General features: G+C 44.4%; 1 protein-coding gene across 3 annotated transcripts in view; it reads right to left on the reverse strand.

The window, feature by feature from the left end:
* Positions 1-18,860, reverse strand: part of HLTF (helicase like transcription factor) — a 1,760,895-nt gene that overhangs the window by 968,648 nt on the left and 773,387 nt on the right. For all 3 annotated transcript variants that reach the window (XM_069618321.1, XM_069618322.1, XM_069618323.1), the window contains exon 13: positions 12,245-12,334. In XM_069618321.1, the coding sequence (XP_069474422.1) occupies positions 12,245-12,334 (90 nt within the window). The remainder of the gene's footprint in view (positions 1-12,244; positions 12,335-18,860) is intronic.

Consider the following 18,860-nt stretch of genomic DNA (forward strand, 5'->3'; position numbering starts at 1 on the left):
TATGTGGCGGGGTGTGCCACGTGCCCTGGTCATCCACAGGATTCCAGTCAGTGTCCTGGTAATTGGGATCCTGGTCGTCCTGGCCATGGCCCTGGGCATAGGCTGCATCTAGGCTAGGATCATCCGGATCATCACCAAAGACGTCGACTTGGGAGGGGGATGGGGGCGTGCTGAGATTCCTCCAAGGAGGGAAATTGGGCACCGGAAGAGTGGAGCCTCTGGGACTTAGGAGGGATGGGGCACAGGTCCACATCCCCAAGTCTCTTCAAAATGTCCTCACACTGGCCTGAGAAGTCAATGAACTCAGCCATCTTGCTCATACAGGCCTCAAACCTATCCCTGGTCCATACAGAGGAGTCTGAAGGGTCAGGAGGGGGAAAGGGACAGGTGGGGGTGAGCTATGAAGTAGGGCCCTAGACCAAGCGTCAACAGCCGTCTAGGGCAATAGAACCACCGTCAAGCAGTGGAATTACTGATAAATAGAAAACAGAAATATAATCTCTAACAAACTCTGCATTATGTGCGACCAACTAGGTAGGCGGAAAAAAACAATCTGGTGATACGTGTGAGAGATAATGGGTACACTACAAGTCACGTTAGAGGCAGTGTTACAGTCATGCTCATGTCGACATCCTTTTTCGATCTTCAAAAAAAAAGATGCAATACTCTGCGATTACCACTATAGGTGGGACTATATGCACATCCTGTGATTCTAAGCAGATTCACAAGCATCATAAAAATATATATATAGACGCCAACTTCTAAAAGTAGGGGGCTCCCTTCAGTTAATAGAGCCCATCTCTTCAGTCACTATTAGAATCGTTGGTTCAACCCCCTGCCAGGTGTGCCCTCCCTCTCATACATTTATCTCACTATCATTGTCTGCCCTCTTTAGCCCCCTCCCGAAATTGAAACTAAATACCTTATGCCAGGACACTGTTCTTTAGATTGGTATTATCAGCTAATCCAGTCTGTGTGTACGATATTCTCGACCACCGTCACACGGATCCACCCTCATCTTGTCATGGTCATGAAGTCAGGGGCACTGGCATGCAGGGGTCGCATGCACAGGAGACCTGGGTGGACACTGTCCTGGCGCCTTTGGCGCCAGGCTCATAAACAAACATAAACAAGAACATCCATTTAACAACAAAAAGCTTTTATTATGGACATAGCACTTCAGATGCATTAACCTTGAACATTCCATCCATTAAGCAGCCCCAAGTGTATTCTTGGGTGTGGCTGCTAATGGATTGCCTTCGCACGTGCTCACTCTCTAGGAGTGGAAGGGTGTGGCTGGTAAAACGGCCCTAATGGGCGTGCCCACAATCTCAGCTATAAGCTGCCCCGATCCTCAAGACAGACGCTTTGTTATTCTACACTTGCAAGCAGCGTAACGCTCACTGTCGCCGGAGGTCAAACTTACCTTTGAAGATTCCGATTCCTGGACATCCTGCTTCCTGCCAGCATACTTACCAAAGGGGGGAAGCTGTTCTTACCTGTACATCTCTTTGGCGAACAAAGTATTCATCTTTACACTTTCCGGAACGCCGAAACCTGCATCTTGGCACCGCAGCACGACACGCTCCATCATCGACAGCAGCGCCTGCAAGGAAAAACAGAAGACAAGGTTAGAGATGGAAAAAACAGTCAGTTTAAGGTTGCGCTTCGCCATACTTCGCGCTTTTCCTTAAATCATCACTTACCTGCTGTCAAACATTGCGGTAGCATCCATCTTCCATCCGGCCACGTCTCACAGCTGCATTGAGGCCGCATTTCCATCTAAGGGAAGAAAACAGAAGAGAGACATTATTGCGGACATAAATAGGAGCAACACGTAAAGACATTAAACAGAACAAACAGCATCACAAGAGCTCAAGAAAGACTCACCAATCATAAGGAGAAGCATAGTTGCAGCTGCACTGGACTAATTCTCATCAGGGATCAGTGAAGGAACTAGCTCCCATTCGACGCGCCCCTGCCAGAAGTAGCAGGACGGAGAGCTTATCTTCCATAATTCACAGGAGCAGTATCACCACGTACCACCGCTCACAGCTTTTCTACTGAGGGAGAGGCCTGAAGGAGTGATTCAAGTTCAGGGAGGGCTGCAACCGTGCCCCAACGCCTCTGCAGAGACCAGGTGAGCGTAACATATCTCTTTGCAAGGATTACTTTTATTGAGGAACTTTACTGCTGCTAAAACAAATGTTTACTACGGGTGGCAAATTCCCCGCACTGCGAGCCGCTGAGAGACTCTTGCCGGGTGTGTTCCACTTCCTGGAGGAGGCGGAGCCGAACACGGGCACGTGACAACACACGTGACTCTCCTGCTTCGCCAAAAGCCTGACACAAGCGCCCTTGCGACGTTAAGCCCGTCAGGGGTGAAGGGCGACAACTGTTTTGGTGCGGGAGGCGCAGCCATCCAGGTAACGGACCAGGCTATATCCTACACATTGGATAAGGCGACAAGGAGGTAAGGTGTTGCACTACACTGTTGCGAGGTTGGAATCGAACTCCAAGCGGCGTGAGACTGCGGGAACTAGTTCCTTTGATCACGCTGTTCCTGACCAGCACGGTCGGGACACACAGGATTATTAGAGTCCTAAAAAGCGGCAAAACAATAACACTTGCATGGAGTATTAGGCTCTAGTGTCGCAAAAGAAGTGTAGATCAAACAGAAGGTAAGCTTGGGTGGCTGTGCCTCCAAGACTAATTGACGGGGGGGAACTGAACAAAATGACCCCAAGGAAACATGAACAGTTCAGAGGGGGCGAAGGCACTGAAGGGGATACAGAGGTGACCTGCTCCACTCCCTCATGGGTTGCGGAGGCAGAGTCACATGCGGCGGGCTCCGATCCACAAATAGATCAAACGGATCAGAGTGTGTGCCCCTTTAACATCCAAATGAACATTGGAGCAAGCACAGCCAAATACACAGATCACGAACAAGGTTCCCTGAACACTGAGGAAGTACATAAAGTCACGGAATTCACAGAATCACCGATGAACAACATCGATAAAGGAAGCCGGAGACCATTTTAAGGATTTAAAGCATCCGACACAACAGGCTTTACAATCAGCCAGTGACAAGACAGTGGGATTTCGAAGGAGAAACCTGGTTAGTCCCACTAACTTACCAGTCTTAGATGTTTCAACCATTGAGCACTGCGTGAGTCCAAAGGAGACAAGGACAAGTGACAATGAAAGCCAATCTAGACAGACAGAAAAAACAGAGCAGTCAAATAAAGGTGAGTGTCACAAACAAAACTTCCTGAAAAGGAAAAACTCCAATTCCGTGGCACAGGACGAAAGGCTGTGGAACGAGCCGATATGTTCGGAAGACTGAGGGAACCAACCCAAAATCACAGTCTAAGCCACCTGACAGATATACCTTTAAAAGGGCTAAATATCCAATTAACCAAAAGGAGGGAACCCCGAGAGATATCATATGGAAACCGTTTACGGCAGGACCACTACCAACTAATCTAAACACAGGGGGGCCCGAAAGCTTAAACACTGTAAAGGGAAGAACCATATTAAATCGAACAAATGTCGGCGTATCATCACGTTTCAGCTTCAGCAGTAAGAGCCTGGCCAGTCTTAACCAAAAAAAAGAAACAACCGGAGCCGAAATACTAGACGCTGTCCTACTGGAGACGTCAAGGAACATGGAGAATGAAATAAGAGAAAAGATCAGGGAACCTGAATATGCTGTCAAAGAGACAAGAACAACTGCAAAGGTCGCAACCGAAGATAAATTGACGCAAACGTCGTCACCAAACCAGGTAAGAAAGGAAGATCTGATTAAACCACCTCGAACAACGGATGAAAATTTCCTATTGGTCACAACACTGTCAGGAATCCTAGCCCCATTCATGAAATTATATGAGGAGATTGCGGAAACACTAAGAGACCACTCTACGATGCTTGCAATGGTTCACACCAAAACAATATTCGTAGAGGGCTTCATTTCAGCAATCCAAAACAACTTGGACAACAGTACTGCTAATGTTACTCAATTATTACATGATATAATTGAACCTATACTAAAGGAGAGAAAATCAGGCAGGCTAAATTCAAGAGGTAAGGACTTGACAAGAGAAGATATAGGTACAATGACCACATATGTGGCTCCTTCGGAAGAAGAAAAACAAAACAAAGTGGGATCTGATGAGAAAGGAAATCAAGAGAAAAATACTACAACAATTCCGTCAAAATCAAATAGAGATATAAAGAAGGGGACAAGACCGACTGAAGAAAGAATCCCTGAGATAGAGGATTGTCCAAGTAAGGGTCTCCGGGAAGAAAAAACAAAAAGTAAATCTACCGGACAAAACCACCCAATTGAGATAACAAATTCAGTAGTGATTGAGACCGAAGAATACCCCCGTAAAGAAACCATGAATGAAGGACAAGATCATTTGTCAGTGACATTGGGAGCTCCCCCGGGCAATAGGTCTACAACCAACCTAGTTGATCCGATTAACATGGACAAGTGTCGGGAGAAAACGAAGGGAAACAGGAGTGTCTGCGAAATTTTCAAAACAAAAGACACGAAGACATGAGATAGTAAACAAGACAGCCAAACGACACGGAAGGAAAACGGGACGGTTGACAACAAACCAGCGGGGTACCAAAAGAATAATGGACCTACAAAAAAAGCAAAAGAACCAACCATCAGCTAAACACCGAGGTAGTAGTAAATGTCGGGCCTTTATCAAAAACCTGACAATACCAAAAGAACAACCGAGTATAATTGATCAATTAAGAAACAGTAAGAAAAAAGTTGCAGTACAACAAAATATTGAAGAGCAAAAGATCCCTGACACGGAAAAAGATGAGTGTTCAGAAGATGGTTTGCTGGATCTCTCTATATACCCAGTATCAGATGACAAAGACAAACTGAGATCACGAGATCAAGAGGAGGGGGACACAGGAGCTGAGGACTCCGTGAGTGAGGGGACTTTGGAAAATTGCGAAAGTGACTCCTCAACAATAATGTCAACGCAGACGGGGAAGGAGATACAGAGAGATAATAGAAGAGCAACTAATATTGGTACAGAAAAGGACGAAACGAGGGAAAACACGGAAAAAAGAGAAAGAGCTCAGAGGAGCGAAAAACAAATTCAAGAAAGAAACGTGGGGCAGTCGGAGCACCCAAGGTCAAGATCTGTGCGAGATAATGAAACCAGAGACTGTAACAAACGAACTAAGAGAGATAAAGGAAGAGGTAGGGAAACCTCAAAGGAGGGGGAAAGAGACCCAAAATACAGACCAGCTCACAAAATAAGTGCTGGGGATACCCACAAGCTCCCTGGACTTATCCTAGAACGTATTCTCTACTACGAGGATGGGTTAATCCTCAACAGAACCAACGTAATAAGACTGTTCCACCACATACCGGCACTAAGACTAATCACCACGGATGACCTGGTGATTGTGGAATTTGTCGAGGAAGAGAGTACGGATAAGGTAATTTTATATATGATATCAAAATTGGTTAGACAACTACTATTGGAAGAAGCCCCGCAATTAAGACCAATGGGTTTTGACTTACAAGAATCTGAAGAAGTCTTAAAAACACAAGAGAGATTTAAAAAATACTTGGTGAAACAGACAACTAGAAAAGAAAAAAAACCAGAGAGAAGGAGCAACCAGAACGCTCAAAGTGTAAATATCAGAAAGCACCGACAAGAAGAGGAAGATGAAGCCGCAAGGTGGAAATTTTTGAAAAATATGTTCGACGATAAAATAAACGCCCAATAACATGAGATAGTAGAAAGTATAGGTTCATGGAGCCCTGGAAGATGGAATACAAGAGGCTCTAACCATCTTTTTACTAATGGGGTGCTGCAAAAAGAGAACTTCAAAGTCCTGTGTTTACAGGAAACCTGGCTACTACAACCACCTATTCTGGATGGATACCTGGTCTTGTTAAATCCAGCAGAGAAAGGCCCAAGAGGGAGACCAATGTCAGGATTATTGGTAGCCATTAAAAATGACTTGAATTGGCAGGTGTTGGATGAGATACACCCAAATTCATTTGTTCAGATGGTAGTGATACAGCTGGATACAAAACCAGGCAGAATCCTAGTATTGATCAACATATACTGGAATCCAGTAAATCCGCTACACAAAAACGTACCGGACGAGATCGCCAAATTAATTGACGAACAGAGAGAAAAATGGACAGATCCCAGATTCATACTGGTTGGAGACCTAAACTGCTCATGCCTGAACAAGGACAACCAATCGGAGTGGAACATGACAATAGCAACTAGGAAGGAAAAAAGAGGAACCAATTGGAATTGCATGATGCAATCCAGAGATTGTATCATCCTGAACGGAAAGGTGAAGGGTGATCAACCTGCAAAACCTACCTGGAAGGGCACCCAATCAATGGAGATTCTGGATTATATTTGCATTTCAAGCAATCTGTCTGACAATATTCAGACCTTAGAGGTAATACAAACTACAGAAAGTGATCATAACCTGTTAAAATTAACGTGCATAAACATCAGCAATACCAATACTAGATTTTACAGACAAAACCTGGAAACTGACCAAAAAGGTATTAGATTAAGGATAAGACCAGAGAAAACAAAAAAACTAAATCATAAGTTAAAACAAATGATTTTGACGCTTGAAAAAAAACAAGTTCAATTAAGGATTGACTATACTCCGCTCTTTAGTGCATTTATCTCAGAAAGAAAGTTGGGAAGTAACAATCAAAAAATGATGCATTTGCATCAGTATGATAGAAGTATCCGAGAAAAGAAAAAAGCACTAAGGAAGATATTAGACAACTAAAAAAAACAAATCTGGAGAACCCGAGTAAAGGGATACATAAATTAAAACAAAGATATAAAAATTGGATTTATCTTCATAAGAACATGTTAAATCAGGACGCAGAAAGAAAGCTGGAAAAAATAAGAACAAAAAACACAGCAGAAATATGGTCAATCATCAACGAGGTGGAGAAACCACAAGCAACAAGACAATTGAACCCAATAAGTGCTTCAACATGGGTTAGGCACTATACGCTATCACAGGGAGATCCTTATAGTAAACAAGCGGAAAACAGTGGTAACTAAAAACGACAGAACAATTGACATCAGTATTGAGGCTATCAAAAACATTCTAAAAAAATTGAAAGATTCAAGAGCCCCAGGGCCCGATGGGTTGACAAACGTAATATTAAAAAGCAATATAAGCGAATGGGCAAACTTTTTGCACTGCCTATTCAAAAATATATTGGCGACAGAAAAAATTCCAGATTCCTGGCGAAAAGCTGTGGTAGTGCCTATCTTTAAAAAAGGTCTGAGAACATCAGCGGACAACTATAGACCTATAGCATTATTGGACGAAGCCGGCAAGGTCTTTGCAATCACATTACGAGAAGCATTAAAACTGTGGGTGCAGCAAAGCGGACGACGTGATCCTTGCCAGTCCGGCTTCGTGCATGGAAGGGGTACAGCGTTGAATATCTTTCTGATTAACCTTATGAAAGCACGAACACAAAGGAACAAAACCCAAGCAATCTACATAGCTTTTGTAGATCTGTCAAAAGCATTTGACACGATAAAAAGAGCCAAACTATGGGAGAAAATGGAAAGTTGGGAATGCCCACAGATATTGGTAGAGAACATCAAAGAGTCAGATTGGATAGAGTGGGCACGTTAACAGAAGAGATTCAAATAACAGGCTTGAAACAAGGGTGCCCATTGGCGCCGGAACTGTACAATCGGTTTACATCGGACCTCGAGGATTCATTTGAGTGCACACGCTGCTTTCCTCCCAAGATAGCAGGAACGCCGATAGGGAGACTACTTTATGCAGATGATATAGTCTTGATGGACCAAACCCGAATTGGCCTCCAGAGACATCTCACAACATTACAAACATATGTGGACTCAAATAATTTGGTAATAAATCCAGACACATCTAGAATCCTGCAGTTAGGTCCAGGAGGTAATAAAAGTAGAGGTAAAAAACCAGGATGGTACCTGAAAAACAAAAAAATTGTGGAAGTGGAAGCATTTACATACTTGGGAGCTTGTATAGATAACTCAAAAAGCAACGCGCATGGAGTAGCGGGGCTAAAAAAGAGCGTTATTAACCTAGCTGCCCAAGCGAAAATACTGCGCAAAAGGTTTTGCAGATTCACCCTATTACCGCTTGTATCCTTTTACAGGATGAAAGAGGTGCCGATACTGACCTACGGGGTGGAAACGCCCAAACCGCTTCAAGCACAAATATGGTCAATCCTGGAGGGCACCTTTTGGCGAAGAGTGCTACAGCTGCCCAAATCCGTCCCAATACAGCAAATAAGGAGAGAGCTTGCATTAACGTCACTCAAGACAATCGTGGTTTGGAAAATGCTAAGCTTCTACCGAAAATGTCTAGATGAAAATACCACCGGAGGATTTAGTGTGCTGAAAAAAGCCCTAAAAGATCAAACTGACACAATCTTAACAGAATGGCAAAAAACATACCGAGGAATCTTAGAGAATCTCTGTGAGTCGGAAGAGGATCTGTGGATAAATCCAAACAAAACTAAAAAGAAATTATATATGGCAGATTGGATAGAAACACAAGAAGACAACTGCAAATATAAGGGCTACAAAGACTTTTGGGCCCAGCCACGAAAATTAAATCAGATTCCAAGTTACCAGACTTTATTTCCGAACTGGTACCTGCGAGACCTCTTTCTGAGATTCAGGCTGAATATTCTACCAACAGGAGAAATACTGCAAAGAAGAAAAAAGTTGGGTATTCAGGAAGGATGCAGAATATGTAAAAGAAATGGAGAGTTAGAATCCATGAAACATCTTATACTTCAGTGCCCCGGCCTAACGAAAGACAGGAAACAGTGTCTGGGGGATATCCTCAGAAGTCGCTTGACAAAGAACGTGGATGAGTGGTGGAAGATCTTGGTTGAAGGAGAAAAAGTGAAAACGACATTAACGCTCCTAAGACTGATGATCATAATTCTTAAGAAACTAGAAGTGTATAATTAAACACAGGTCTAACAAGGCGACACCTGAAATTAAACTGGAAATATTAAACCAGGAGTATGATTAGATTAAAGGTTTTAAAATTGTAAACCGTATAATCTGTAAAAAAAAAAGAATATCTCTTTGCAAGGGACGGGGTATTCATCTTTTTAAATTTCCAGGAGCCTGGGATTCGTCATCTGTCTTTGGATTATCTTTCTGATTTCTTCTACTAATCAAGGCTGGTGCTTGGTCTTGGGGATCCTCCTCTCCTAGTAGCTCCCTAGAGACTTTGCAAATGTCTTCTTCAGTGACAACTCTGTATTTCTGTATCATGTACCAAATCTAAAATGAGAAGAGAAGCCCCTCGCCCCCATCGATATCTCACTCCCTTTTCATTTAGCCACCTGGTGAAGGAGGAACATGGGCTTCGCATTGCGAGTGTAAAGCTAGAGAGGTCTTGCTATATTACAATCTTGGAGGTAACGAACTATAGGCCTGTCTCTTCTAGCCTTTCCCAATACTTTGGTTTTCTCTGTATAGTAGTGTAACTTTGCCAGCACTGATGTTGGTCCACAAGCCCCTCCTGCGATCGTAGGTTCCTTGATGGTTTCACTACCAAATAATTGATGATTTCCAATATTAATTTAACTGTATCCCCTTCTGTTCTCCCCTCCCCCTTTTTCTGGGAAACCAAAAAAAATGAGGTTGTTGCACCATTCTTGATTCTCAAAGTCATACATTTTCAGCATCATTTCTTCCTCCATCCTTTTTAGCTCCGAAATAATATCTGTTACCAGTATGTCCACAGAGGATGAGTTAGCTTCCAGACCTTGGCTTTCACTTTATCCAATCCGTCAAGTCTGTGACCAATGTCAGTTCTAATGTGTCTTACCTCTTCTAGTAATGCCTCGATCCTTTTTTGTCACATTAGGCGAGTGCTGGACCCCCCGTGGGCAGATCCTTGGGAGCCACCATGGGATACTTATATAGTCGGAGGGCTTCCTTCCAGCTTATCAGGGGCAGTACCCCTCGTGCCCCAATGTGCGATTTTCCGTCTATTATTTCTTTATCAAGTCTAGGGGCTGTTCCCTTCCAGTATAAGAGGGCGACCATCAATCGTGATTTTGGTTGCTTGACGATGGCTAGTCTAAGGGAAATCACTAGGGTCAACGTCTCAGGGTGTATTCGCTTTGCCTCCGCAGGGTCCCCCACCAAACGCTGCGTTAAGGATGCATGTAGCCCTTTCTAGAGTTTTCACCTGCCCAGGCTCAGTGCCTTGGAGGCTTCAGCGGAGAACTCTGTGTCAAAGCTTGTGTTCTGTAAGTATTCCTAGATATAACAATTTCCATGTGCCCTGGCCAGTTCCTTACATTCCTGCCCTAAAGAACGTTCTGTCCCCTTCCAGAAGATATGATGTTAAGGTAGTGTGCAACTGGTCCTTGAATACTGGATAAGGTTTCTCAACTCATCAATTCACATCCGTCGGCGTTCCCTCCTCACTAATACCATAGTGTTTTCAGTGCCAGCGCGATATCACTGTGATGCGGGCCCCCGGCTGTCCGTCCGGTCATTAGGGAATGTAATGAAGAGTAGACCCCTAATTGCTCGAGTGTCCTAGTCCAGGCCCTCATTGTTGGTCATGCGCATCGTTACTAGTCGTTTGTGTTGGGATCCTTGTTCTTAATGCATACGTCTGGGAGGAAATGTCCTCCTTACAGTGCCAGGACCCTTTATCACTCCTACAGGAAAATCTCTATCCAGTAAGGTGTGGGAGGAGGGCGATCGGGACAAGGTTTCCCTTCTCAAAGTATTGCGTTTAGGGACCGTATGCGCCGGGCCTCTGGGCCTTGCATGCAAGTTCCCCAGGAATCCTCCCCCCGTTCTGGGCTCACCCCTTTCCGATGTACAGCGGGTCCCACATGGTGCTTCCAAAGCGTAGGCAACTCGATAGGCACTGGCAGAGGCCCTCTAGATATCCAGAATCCACTGGAAGACAGATGGTGGAGCAGAGAGAACCCCCCGCCACCCCAACCTGTCCGGTGAGCGGTTGCGTGGAGCAAAGCAGCTGGGCAGATTTCACAACGATCAGTGTATCGCCAAGATCCCCGCACCGTGTGCCTGGGTTCTGGAGCTGCTGCCTGCGTCGCTTCAAGTCTTACACACAGCGATAATGCAAAGCGCTCTTATGGGCTTTCCATTGCGCGGATTATGTTGATATCCCGTGAGTGGGGTCCATGGATCAGAAGGAAGTATGCCCATGTATCAGGTGAAAGGGGGAAGTGAAACTGGGGTCTCTTGTCCTGGTGGGCTGCGAGCGCTGTGGATGTAATGCTATCCAAACGTTCCCTGGTGGCCTCCTCGCTATATGGTTTTTGATTACCTTACCTGTGATTTGTTTTAAAGCTTCATGTGTTCAGAAAAGGCCTAATACATACATGTATTGTTGGTACTTATTGACCAATTTGAATTATTGGTGGTGTTCTGTGTGGACTCATTGTAGCCCTAGACCACTCTCACACTTTTCCTGAGACTAAGCCTTGACTGCTCTTCCGCTCTACCTTCATTGGGTTTTGGCTAACCTCTCGGTGTCCTCCCATTTTACCACAAATATGGTAGGCCTACTAAAATTCTCCCCAAACTGGCTGATTTTAAAAATGAATCTTAACAGTCAACATGTAGGATGTTAATCTTCCTATCTTGCATTTAATGCCTGAAGTTTACTATTCAGTGGTTTCAGGGGCTTAATAACTTTATAATATTTATACACACTGTGAAAGCACCAAGAGACAAAACAAGGCTTTATTCCAATGCGTAACCCTCATCTGTTTACTAGCTTTACCCTAACTCTTTGCAGTGTGTGACCATGACCCTCCCCAAAAGAGAATTAGGAATTGGAACATAGGCAGCCTCCAGTAAATAAACTTCATGGATTGTTCAAGAGATCCCATTGGTAGGAGTTAAAAGAGGTATTTCAGGAGACAGCGATCAAAGTGATGATCTCGTATCACACTCACAGTGGCAAGAGAAAGGCCATTTGGCATTGATTTATGTGAATACGGCTTTAACTGATGTATCTTTATATCATTCTGGTCATCTGAGTAGAGTGAAACCAGATCTAGAAATACATAATGAAGGGACTAATGGTTCAAGATCAGTGGGGAAGAATAAAACCATAAAGACATCAAAAGAAACCTAACATCAGAAGGGAAACATTTAAAGACATAAGATTTATAAGAAACAATTACCTTTATTTTTACATTTCTTTCTAGCTCTGATAGGTGGTCCATGTAATGCATCAGCAAAGTCCTTGTCTTCTTCTAAATGGGAAACCACACCTTCAAAAAAGAGGACATGCGATTTAATACAAGAACATAGTTCAGTAAAACCTGGATCTTTTCAAGTTTACTTTCATGAAACCAATGGCAAAAGGTGACTACAGTGCTGAAAAAGCAGATAGCACCTAGGCAGCATTAGGAGCATTAAACAAGCAATTTTGTTTTATCTTCTTAATCAAGTGCATTTGACAAAGGATACAAAACTCAACAAAAATAATAAAGTTGCCAAAACAGATGCATGAAGCACAAGCTGGAGAAAACAGAAATTTTATAGCATTGGTGAAATTTGGAAAAAGGAACCTGGAAATACAAAAGATAGAAGAAAAAGTAAAAGTTACACAGTAATGTCAACTGTTCTTATAGACCATTGTCCCCCTTTCCTTCATATTCATGGGAAGTTGTCCCAAACAGGGACCGGAGAATAATGCACAGCAACATTATTTAAAAAGGAAAGCAGTAGAACGTATGCACACTTGGGAGAAATATCACCTGTTGCGAGTCCCTCACGTGCGCGCTTCCCACTCCACTCTTCAGTCCTTGGAGCCACTGGTGAAGGCCAACAGCTTATTAGCAGGGAAGGATGGATGGTCATATGGAGGAAGGGGAACTAGAAGTACAGTAGTCACTAAATTGAGTAAATTGTACCTACTCCTACGTCCTGTCCCCTTTCCTACATAATGATGGGTGATTACAAAGCACCTGACTCTATTTAGAGTATGGAACCTGATAGTTGCTCAAAATGCCATGCAGGGCTGCGTGTATCACATCTAGGTCCACCGTCTATGGCATCACGCTTGTAAAAGCCATGTCGGAGGGCCCTGGTAGCCACTTACAGATAACCTCCAGGGGAACATGCATCGGGAAGGCCACAGCACCATAGTGCAGACCACATGGACAGGCATACCTTTAGGAGGAGGTCCATTCCTAAACTTAAAACCTTCTAGGATGTAAGACACCAGCCAACAGACAATTACAGCCTTAGCCACTAGGATGCCGGGTTCTGAAAGACTTATGTTAGTCTAGGTAACACTTCAGCACTCTAACAACATCCAGAGTATGCTCATCCTCCGAGGAATGGGGAGTGGGGGTCTTGGTCAAGGTGAAAGATGACATCACCTTAAGGACAAGGATCTGGTAAGTTACAAGACCCACTGCTCCTGGGAAAAGTCAGAACGGCTCTGAGGCAGAAGGTGCTTGAAGCTCGCCACTCCTCAGAGGTGCAGTGAAGTTGATCAGGAATGTTTTTTTCCAGGACACATAGTGAATGTCAGCTGATGCCACAGGTTCAAACAACTAATGACCCAGAGAAGAGGACTATATTGAGACCACAAAGAGGATGAGCTGTCCATGTAGGTGACTGAATCCTAAGGAGGCCATTAAAGTGACTCTTGATTACTGGATTGAACATCAAGAAACGAGAAGCCCCCATCCAGCAGTCAAGTATGCGTGAAAAGCTCAAATATATATGGCATACATTACTTACCGTAATCATATTTCTGATGCTTGTATTGGCTTACATTCACATGTATTGCATAGGCCGACATCTAGTGGTAGCACATTAAGTTTTCTAAGTTCGAAAAGGGACGTCGGTAGGGCGTGTTTGTAATTCTATACCTAGCGTGACATCAACTGTACCCATGATCCCTCAAGTATTGAGGTCCCTCAGAAATAAGATTACGATAAGTAATGTATGCCTTCTGAGGCTTGTGGATATGCTTAGAATCATATACTTTCATAGATTAGCGAGCAGTACTTGGAGGTGGGATTTTTGAAGGTAGTGTGGCAAATGCATGTTTTAACACTGCTTGTCCCACCCGTTTATCACCCTTGGAATGTGTGTCTAGACAGTAATGTTGCATGAAAGTGTGTACTGAACTCCAAAGTGGCATATTTGTAAATGGCATCCAAGGGCACAATTGCTATGAAAGCTAAAGTTGCCCCTGTGCCTCTAGTTGTGTGCTCTAGGCTTGAAGGGCAATGATCTCTTAGTAAGAGAATAGCAAAGTAGGACGCAGTTGACAATCCATTTTGAAATTGAAGATTTAGAGATATGATCACCTTCTCTTCCTGTGGCTATGGACACAAAAAAATTGTCTGTTTTTCCTGATAGTTTTAGTCCTTTGTAGGTAGCACATGACAGTTCTTCGTACATCTAGTGTATGAAGGCTTTTTTTCTGCTGTGTTTGTAAGGGGTTGAAAAAACACAGGAAGTTCTATGGACTTGTTTACATTAAATTTCAATATATATTTTGGTGAAAACCGTGGGTGAGTGAGTGCGTAGTACTACCTGGTCTTTGTGAATAATACCAAAGTGGTCCTGAACTAATGGTGCTTGCAGTTAACTGACCCTTCTGACAGACGTAATAGCTATAAGAAAATCTGTCTTGTATGTCAGATATTTAAGACCGTCTTTGTGCATATGCTCGGAGGGGGCACCCATGAGCTTTTCAAGTACAATATTCAAGTCCCAGCGGGAGTAGGATTTGAAATTGTATGGTATAATTTCTCAACACCTTCCATGAAAGCTATGACTACTGGTACTTTCCACCACAAGACTTAGCTCTGTGAAGTGGTGTAAGCTGGGAGAGCTGCTAGGTGTACTTTCATTGATTTAAAGACTAATCCGGAGTCTAATAGGTATAGTAGATAGTGAACTATATCCGACGGTGAACATTCAATTGGATTGAGTTAACGTGTCTTGCACCATAACACAAAACGTTCCATTTATTAAAATAACAATGTTACACGTTTGGTTTACGTGCCTCTTTAAGTAGTTCCATGAATCTTTGGTCTAGATTCAGGTCACCAAATTCTCTGACCTCAGGAGGCAGGCTGCTAAATTCAGGGTCTGAGGGCACGGGTGGTGAGTTGTCCCTTGATAATGTGTCAACACATTGGCTGGACACGATAGTTTCCTGGGAGGATAAAGGAACATCAAGTGCAGGTGTAGGAACCATGTTTGTCGTGCCCACATTGGTGCCATCAGGATATGTGTCACTTGTTCCCGGTGTAGTTTGTTAACTATCGAGTGGAGAAGCGGTATTCATGGAGAAAAGCCTACACAAATTTCCCTGACCAGTTAATTAGTAGTGTGTTCTCTTTTGAACCTTTCTGGGGAAACCTGGACATATAATCTAGGCATTGTGCGTTCCCTTGAATAGCTAAGAGGTCTATGTCTGGGAACCCCAGTCAGAGAAGACGTTGAGTAGCATATCTGTTTAGTTGCCACTGATGTTCTAAGGCCAACACAGCACTTCTGCTTAGTACGTCTGACAGTGAATTGAGTTCCCCTGAAACATGTGCCAAGAGAAAAATGTGTTTTATTATCCACATCCAAATTTTCTGGACTCATTTGGACAGCCCTGGAAAACGCGTCCTCCTTACCCCCCCCGTTTGTTTATGTAAAACATGAACGTGCGACTGTCTGTTAGGATGAAGACGGTCTTGTGTACCGAGACCTGAATGCTTGAAGTGCCCTGAGGGGTGCTAGCAATTCGAGAAGATGGATACGCTTTTTAGTTGACGCTTGTGTTCCCACACTGTGTGCAGTATGATGGAGTTAATGAGCTCCCCACCCTGTTAAGGATGCGTCTGTTTTAAGAGTGGGTTTGATTGCTGGTGTGTTGAAATGCTTTCCCTTTAACAGGTTGTCCACGGACCACCATTGTAGCGATTGAACTAGAGGTTGAGAAACCACCACTAGATAGTCCCACATCCCGCTTGCTTGCAACCACTGTTTCACTTGCCACTCTTGCATTGGACGCATGCACAGTCGGGCGTGTGGCACTAGATAAATACAAGTAGCCATAAATCCCAGAAAGCGAATTAACTTTCACACCATTACTTGACAACCGGCTTCATACTGCAGTGTTTGGAACAGCATGTTTTGGACCATCTCGGAGTGCAAGACGAGTCTGTTTTGATTCGTGCCCGGAGGAATTGTTTTACTTGGCCAGGCACTTGACTTTTTCTCATTTATGCAGGAGCCAACAGTAGGTCGACTGTTTGTTGGGTGTTTTGTAGGCACCTCTGAGGGGTGTCTCCCATTATTAGCCAGTTGTCCAAGTAAGGGTACACCGGAATGGACTCCCTTCGCAGCCACTACTGCTAGGACCTTTGGAAACACCCTGGGAGCTAAGGCTATGCCGAATGGTAGCACTTTGAATTGGTAGTGCTTGTCCCCCACTTTGAATCGTGGGTATTTTTTGTGCGCTGGCAACATTAAAATACGAAAGTATGCATCTTTCATGTCCAATGTTACCATGTAATCCCCTTGTTTTAGCAGAGGGATTACTTCCTTAACAGTAATCCTGAATTATTTAGGCTTGACATACGTGTTTGCAGGGTGTAGGTCCAACACTGGGCAAATTGTTAGATCTTTCTTTGGAACAAAGAAGTACACTGAATAAATACCTTTATCTTCCTCTAGAGATTGCACCAGCTTTATAGCTCTCTTTTCTTGTAGTGTCAGAATCTCCTCTTGTAGGATCGGAAATCGTTCTGCAGATATCTTTCTTCCACAAGGCCCCTAGATATTTAATGTTCTCCTTCGTCCATTGGAATGGGGTACGCCCCTTTACTTGTCCCATGGCTTAGTTCGGCAGCGTGAGGTTCAGCACCTCCGATTAATGTACATTCATTTTTACCCCGACAATTCCCCAAAAGGCACAATCTCCAAGGCCATCACCTCGAGTGATGCAGCCGGCTCCGAGAGGACCAGGAGCATGTCACTGGAAAATGACATTGTCTTGTGGACCATCCCCCCCAAACGGGACACCCTTCACTGCCGGAGCCCATCATAGGTGCTGTGAAAAGGGTTCTAGGAAAATTGAGTAAAGCAAGAGCGATAGTGGACAGCCTTGCTTGGCCCCATCCATCAGGGCAAATGGGACAGGAGATCTGTCCATTTATAGACAGGCGTAAATTAGGAGCTTTACAGTTTGACAGTACACTCCGAAGAAACCGCTCCACAAATCCCATGCGTGCCATGGTGAGAAAGAAATGAACACTCCATGCGGTTGAATGCCTTTTTGGCATCCAAGGCGAGTAGGACTGCCGCAATCCCATGCTTTGTGACCTTCTCCACGAAATGGCATACCAGCCTTATATTGTCAAAAGTCTGGCTGGACCCAATAAATCCTGACTGATCGGGAAGAATAAGGTTTGGAAGTCGACCCTCGAGTCTAGATGCCAGGATCTTAGTATAGATCTTAGCGTCAATAGTAATAAAATCTATCGGGCAAAAGATGAACCACAACCTGTTGGGTCTTTGCCCGGCTTTGGAAATCCCACCAATTTAGCTTGGTCCATTGTCTCCGTGATGCCCACCGCATCCCTTCAAAAGAAGTTGTACAATCAAGTAAGTGCGGGATAAGAATAGTTGGGTACTTTTTATAAAAAACGGCCGTAAAGCCACGTGGGACTGGGGCCTTATGCAGGAGGAGTTTCCCGAAAGCTATGCAAACCTACCCCTCCCAGACATCCCCTTCTAAGGTCTCTGTGTCCTCTTCTGAAAGGGTTGGTAGTACTATTGTGTACAGGTACGCCTTCTGTGGGTCCTCATGAGGCCTGTATGAGGCATAAAGAGCACTGTAAAAGCATTCAAAGAACCTAAGAATTCCTTCCGTCTCTACTACGCCCTCCACCCCCCCCATCCGTCCATAATTTTCTGGATTGTCTGGGCTGCTCCCCACTGTCTAAGTTGCCGCGCCAGAAGCCTCCCCGCTCTGTTCCTCCTAACATAGTTCTTCTGCCTAGCATTAAGGAGACTCCCCTCCACCTTCCTGGCCCTCAGTAGATCTAGCTGGCCCTGGATTGCCCTGTAGCCCTGTAGCCTTTCAGCGTGGCTCTCACTGGGTAATTCCCCATTTTAGGCAAAATGTTTTTAAGTTGCGATTCCAAATCCCCTTCCAGTTTTCTATTCTGTTTGACCCTGGATGCTCAGAGCAATCAGCTCCCCCCTGATAACTGCCCTGAAGGCATCCCACCAGACTACCGGAGAGTTAACAGACATGGCTTTTCCTGAAATTAGGCTTGAATCTTCCCCTCCACCGTTGCTGACATGACTGTGTCCGCCACTATCCATTCCAGCAGGGACCAATGCCAGAGCCCCTTCTGGCTTTGAAACCTATTTATCGTCATACCCAAAGGAGCAGGGTCGGACAATGCTATTGCTCGCAGGGATACCTCCCGAACACGCACGCCTGCTGGCCATATATAGTCTATACGAGATATTGTTCTATGGACACGTGAATAGTATGCATGTCCTGCTTAAGAGCCCATACATCTGCGCCAGACATCCACCAGCCCCATCCCCCTGGACCTCTGAGCCTCTGAGATGGTGTGCCCTGGGTTGTGTGTCCCGCCCCACTCAGATATGGTTCTGGTATCCATGCTAGATTCAGATCTCGGCTCAATACGATACACCCCTCGGCCATCCCTTCTAGTTCCGCCATTGTCGTTCTAAGAAAACCATCCTGCCCATGTCCACCATGTCTTTCCCCGTGCATTAGCCTGAAAGACGTAA

Source organism: Ambystoma mexicanum, chromosome 10 (assembly GCF_040938575.1).
Source record: "Ambystoma mexicanum isolate Mex_15411 chromosome 10, UKY_AmexF1_1, whole genome shotgun sequence".
Taxonomy (NCBI): domain Eukaryota; kingdom Metazoa; phylum Chordata; class Amphibia; order Caudata; family Ambystomatidae; genus Ambystoma; species Ambystoma mexicanum.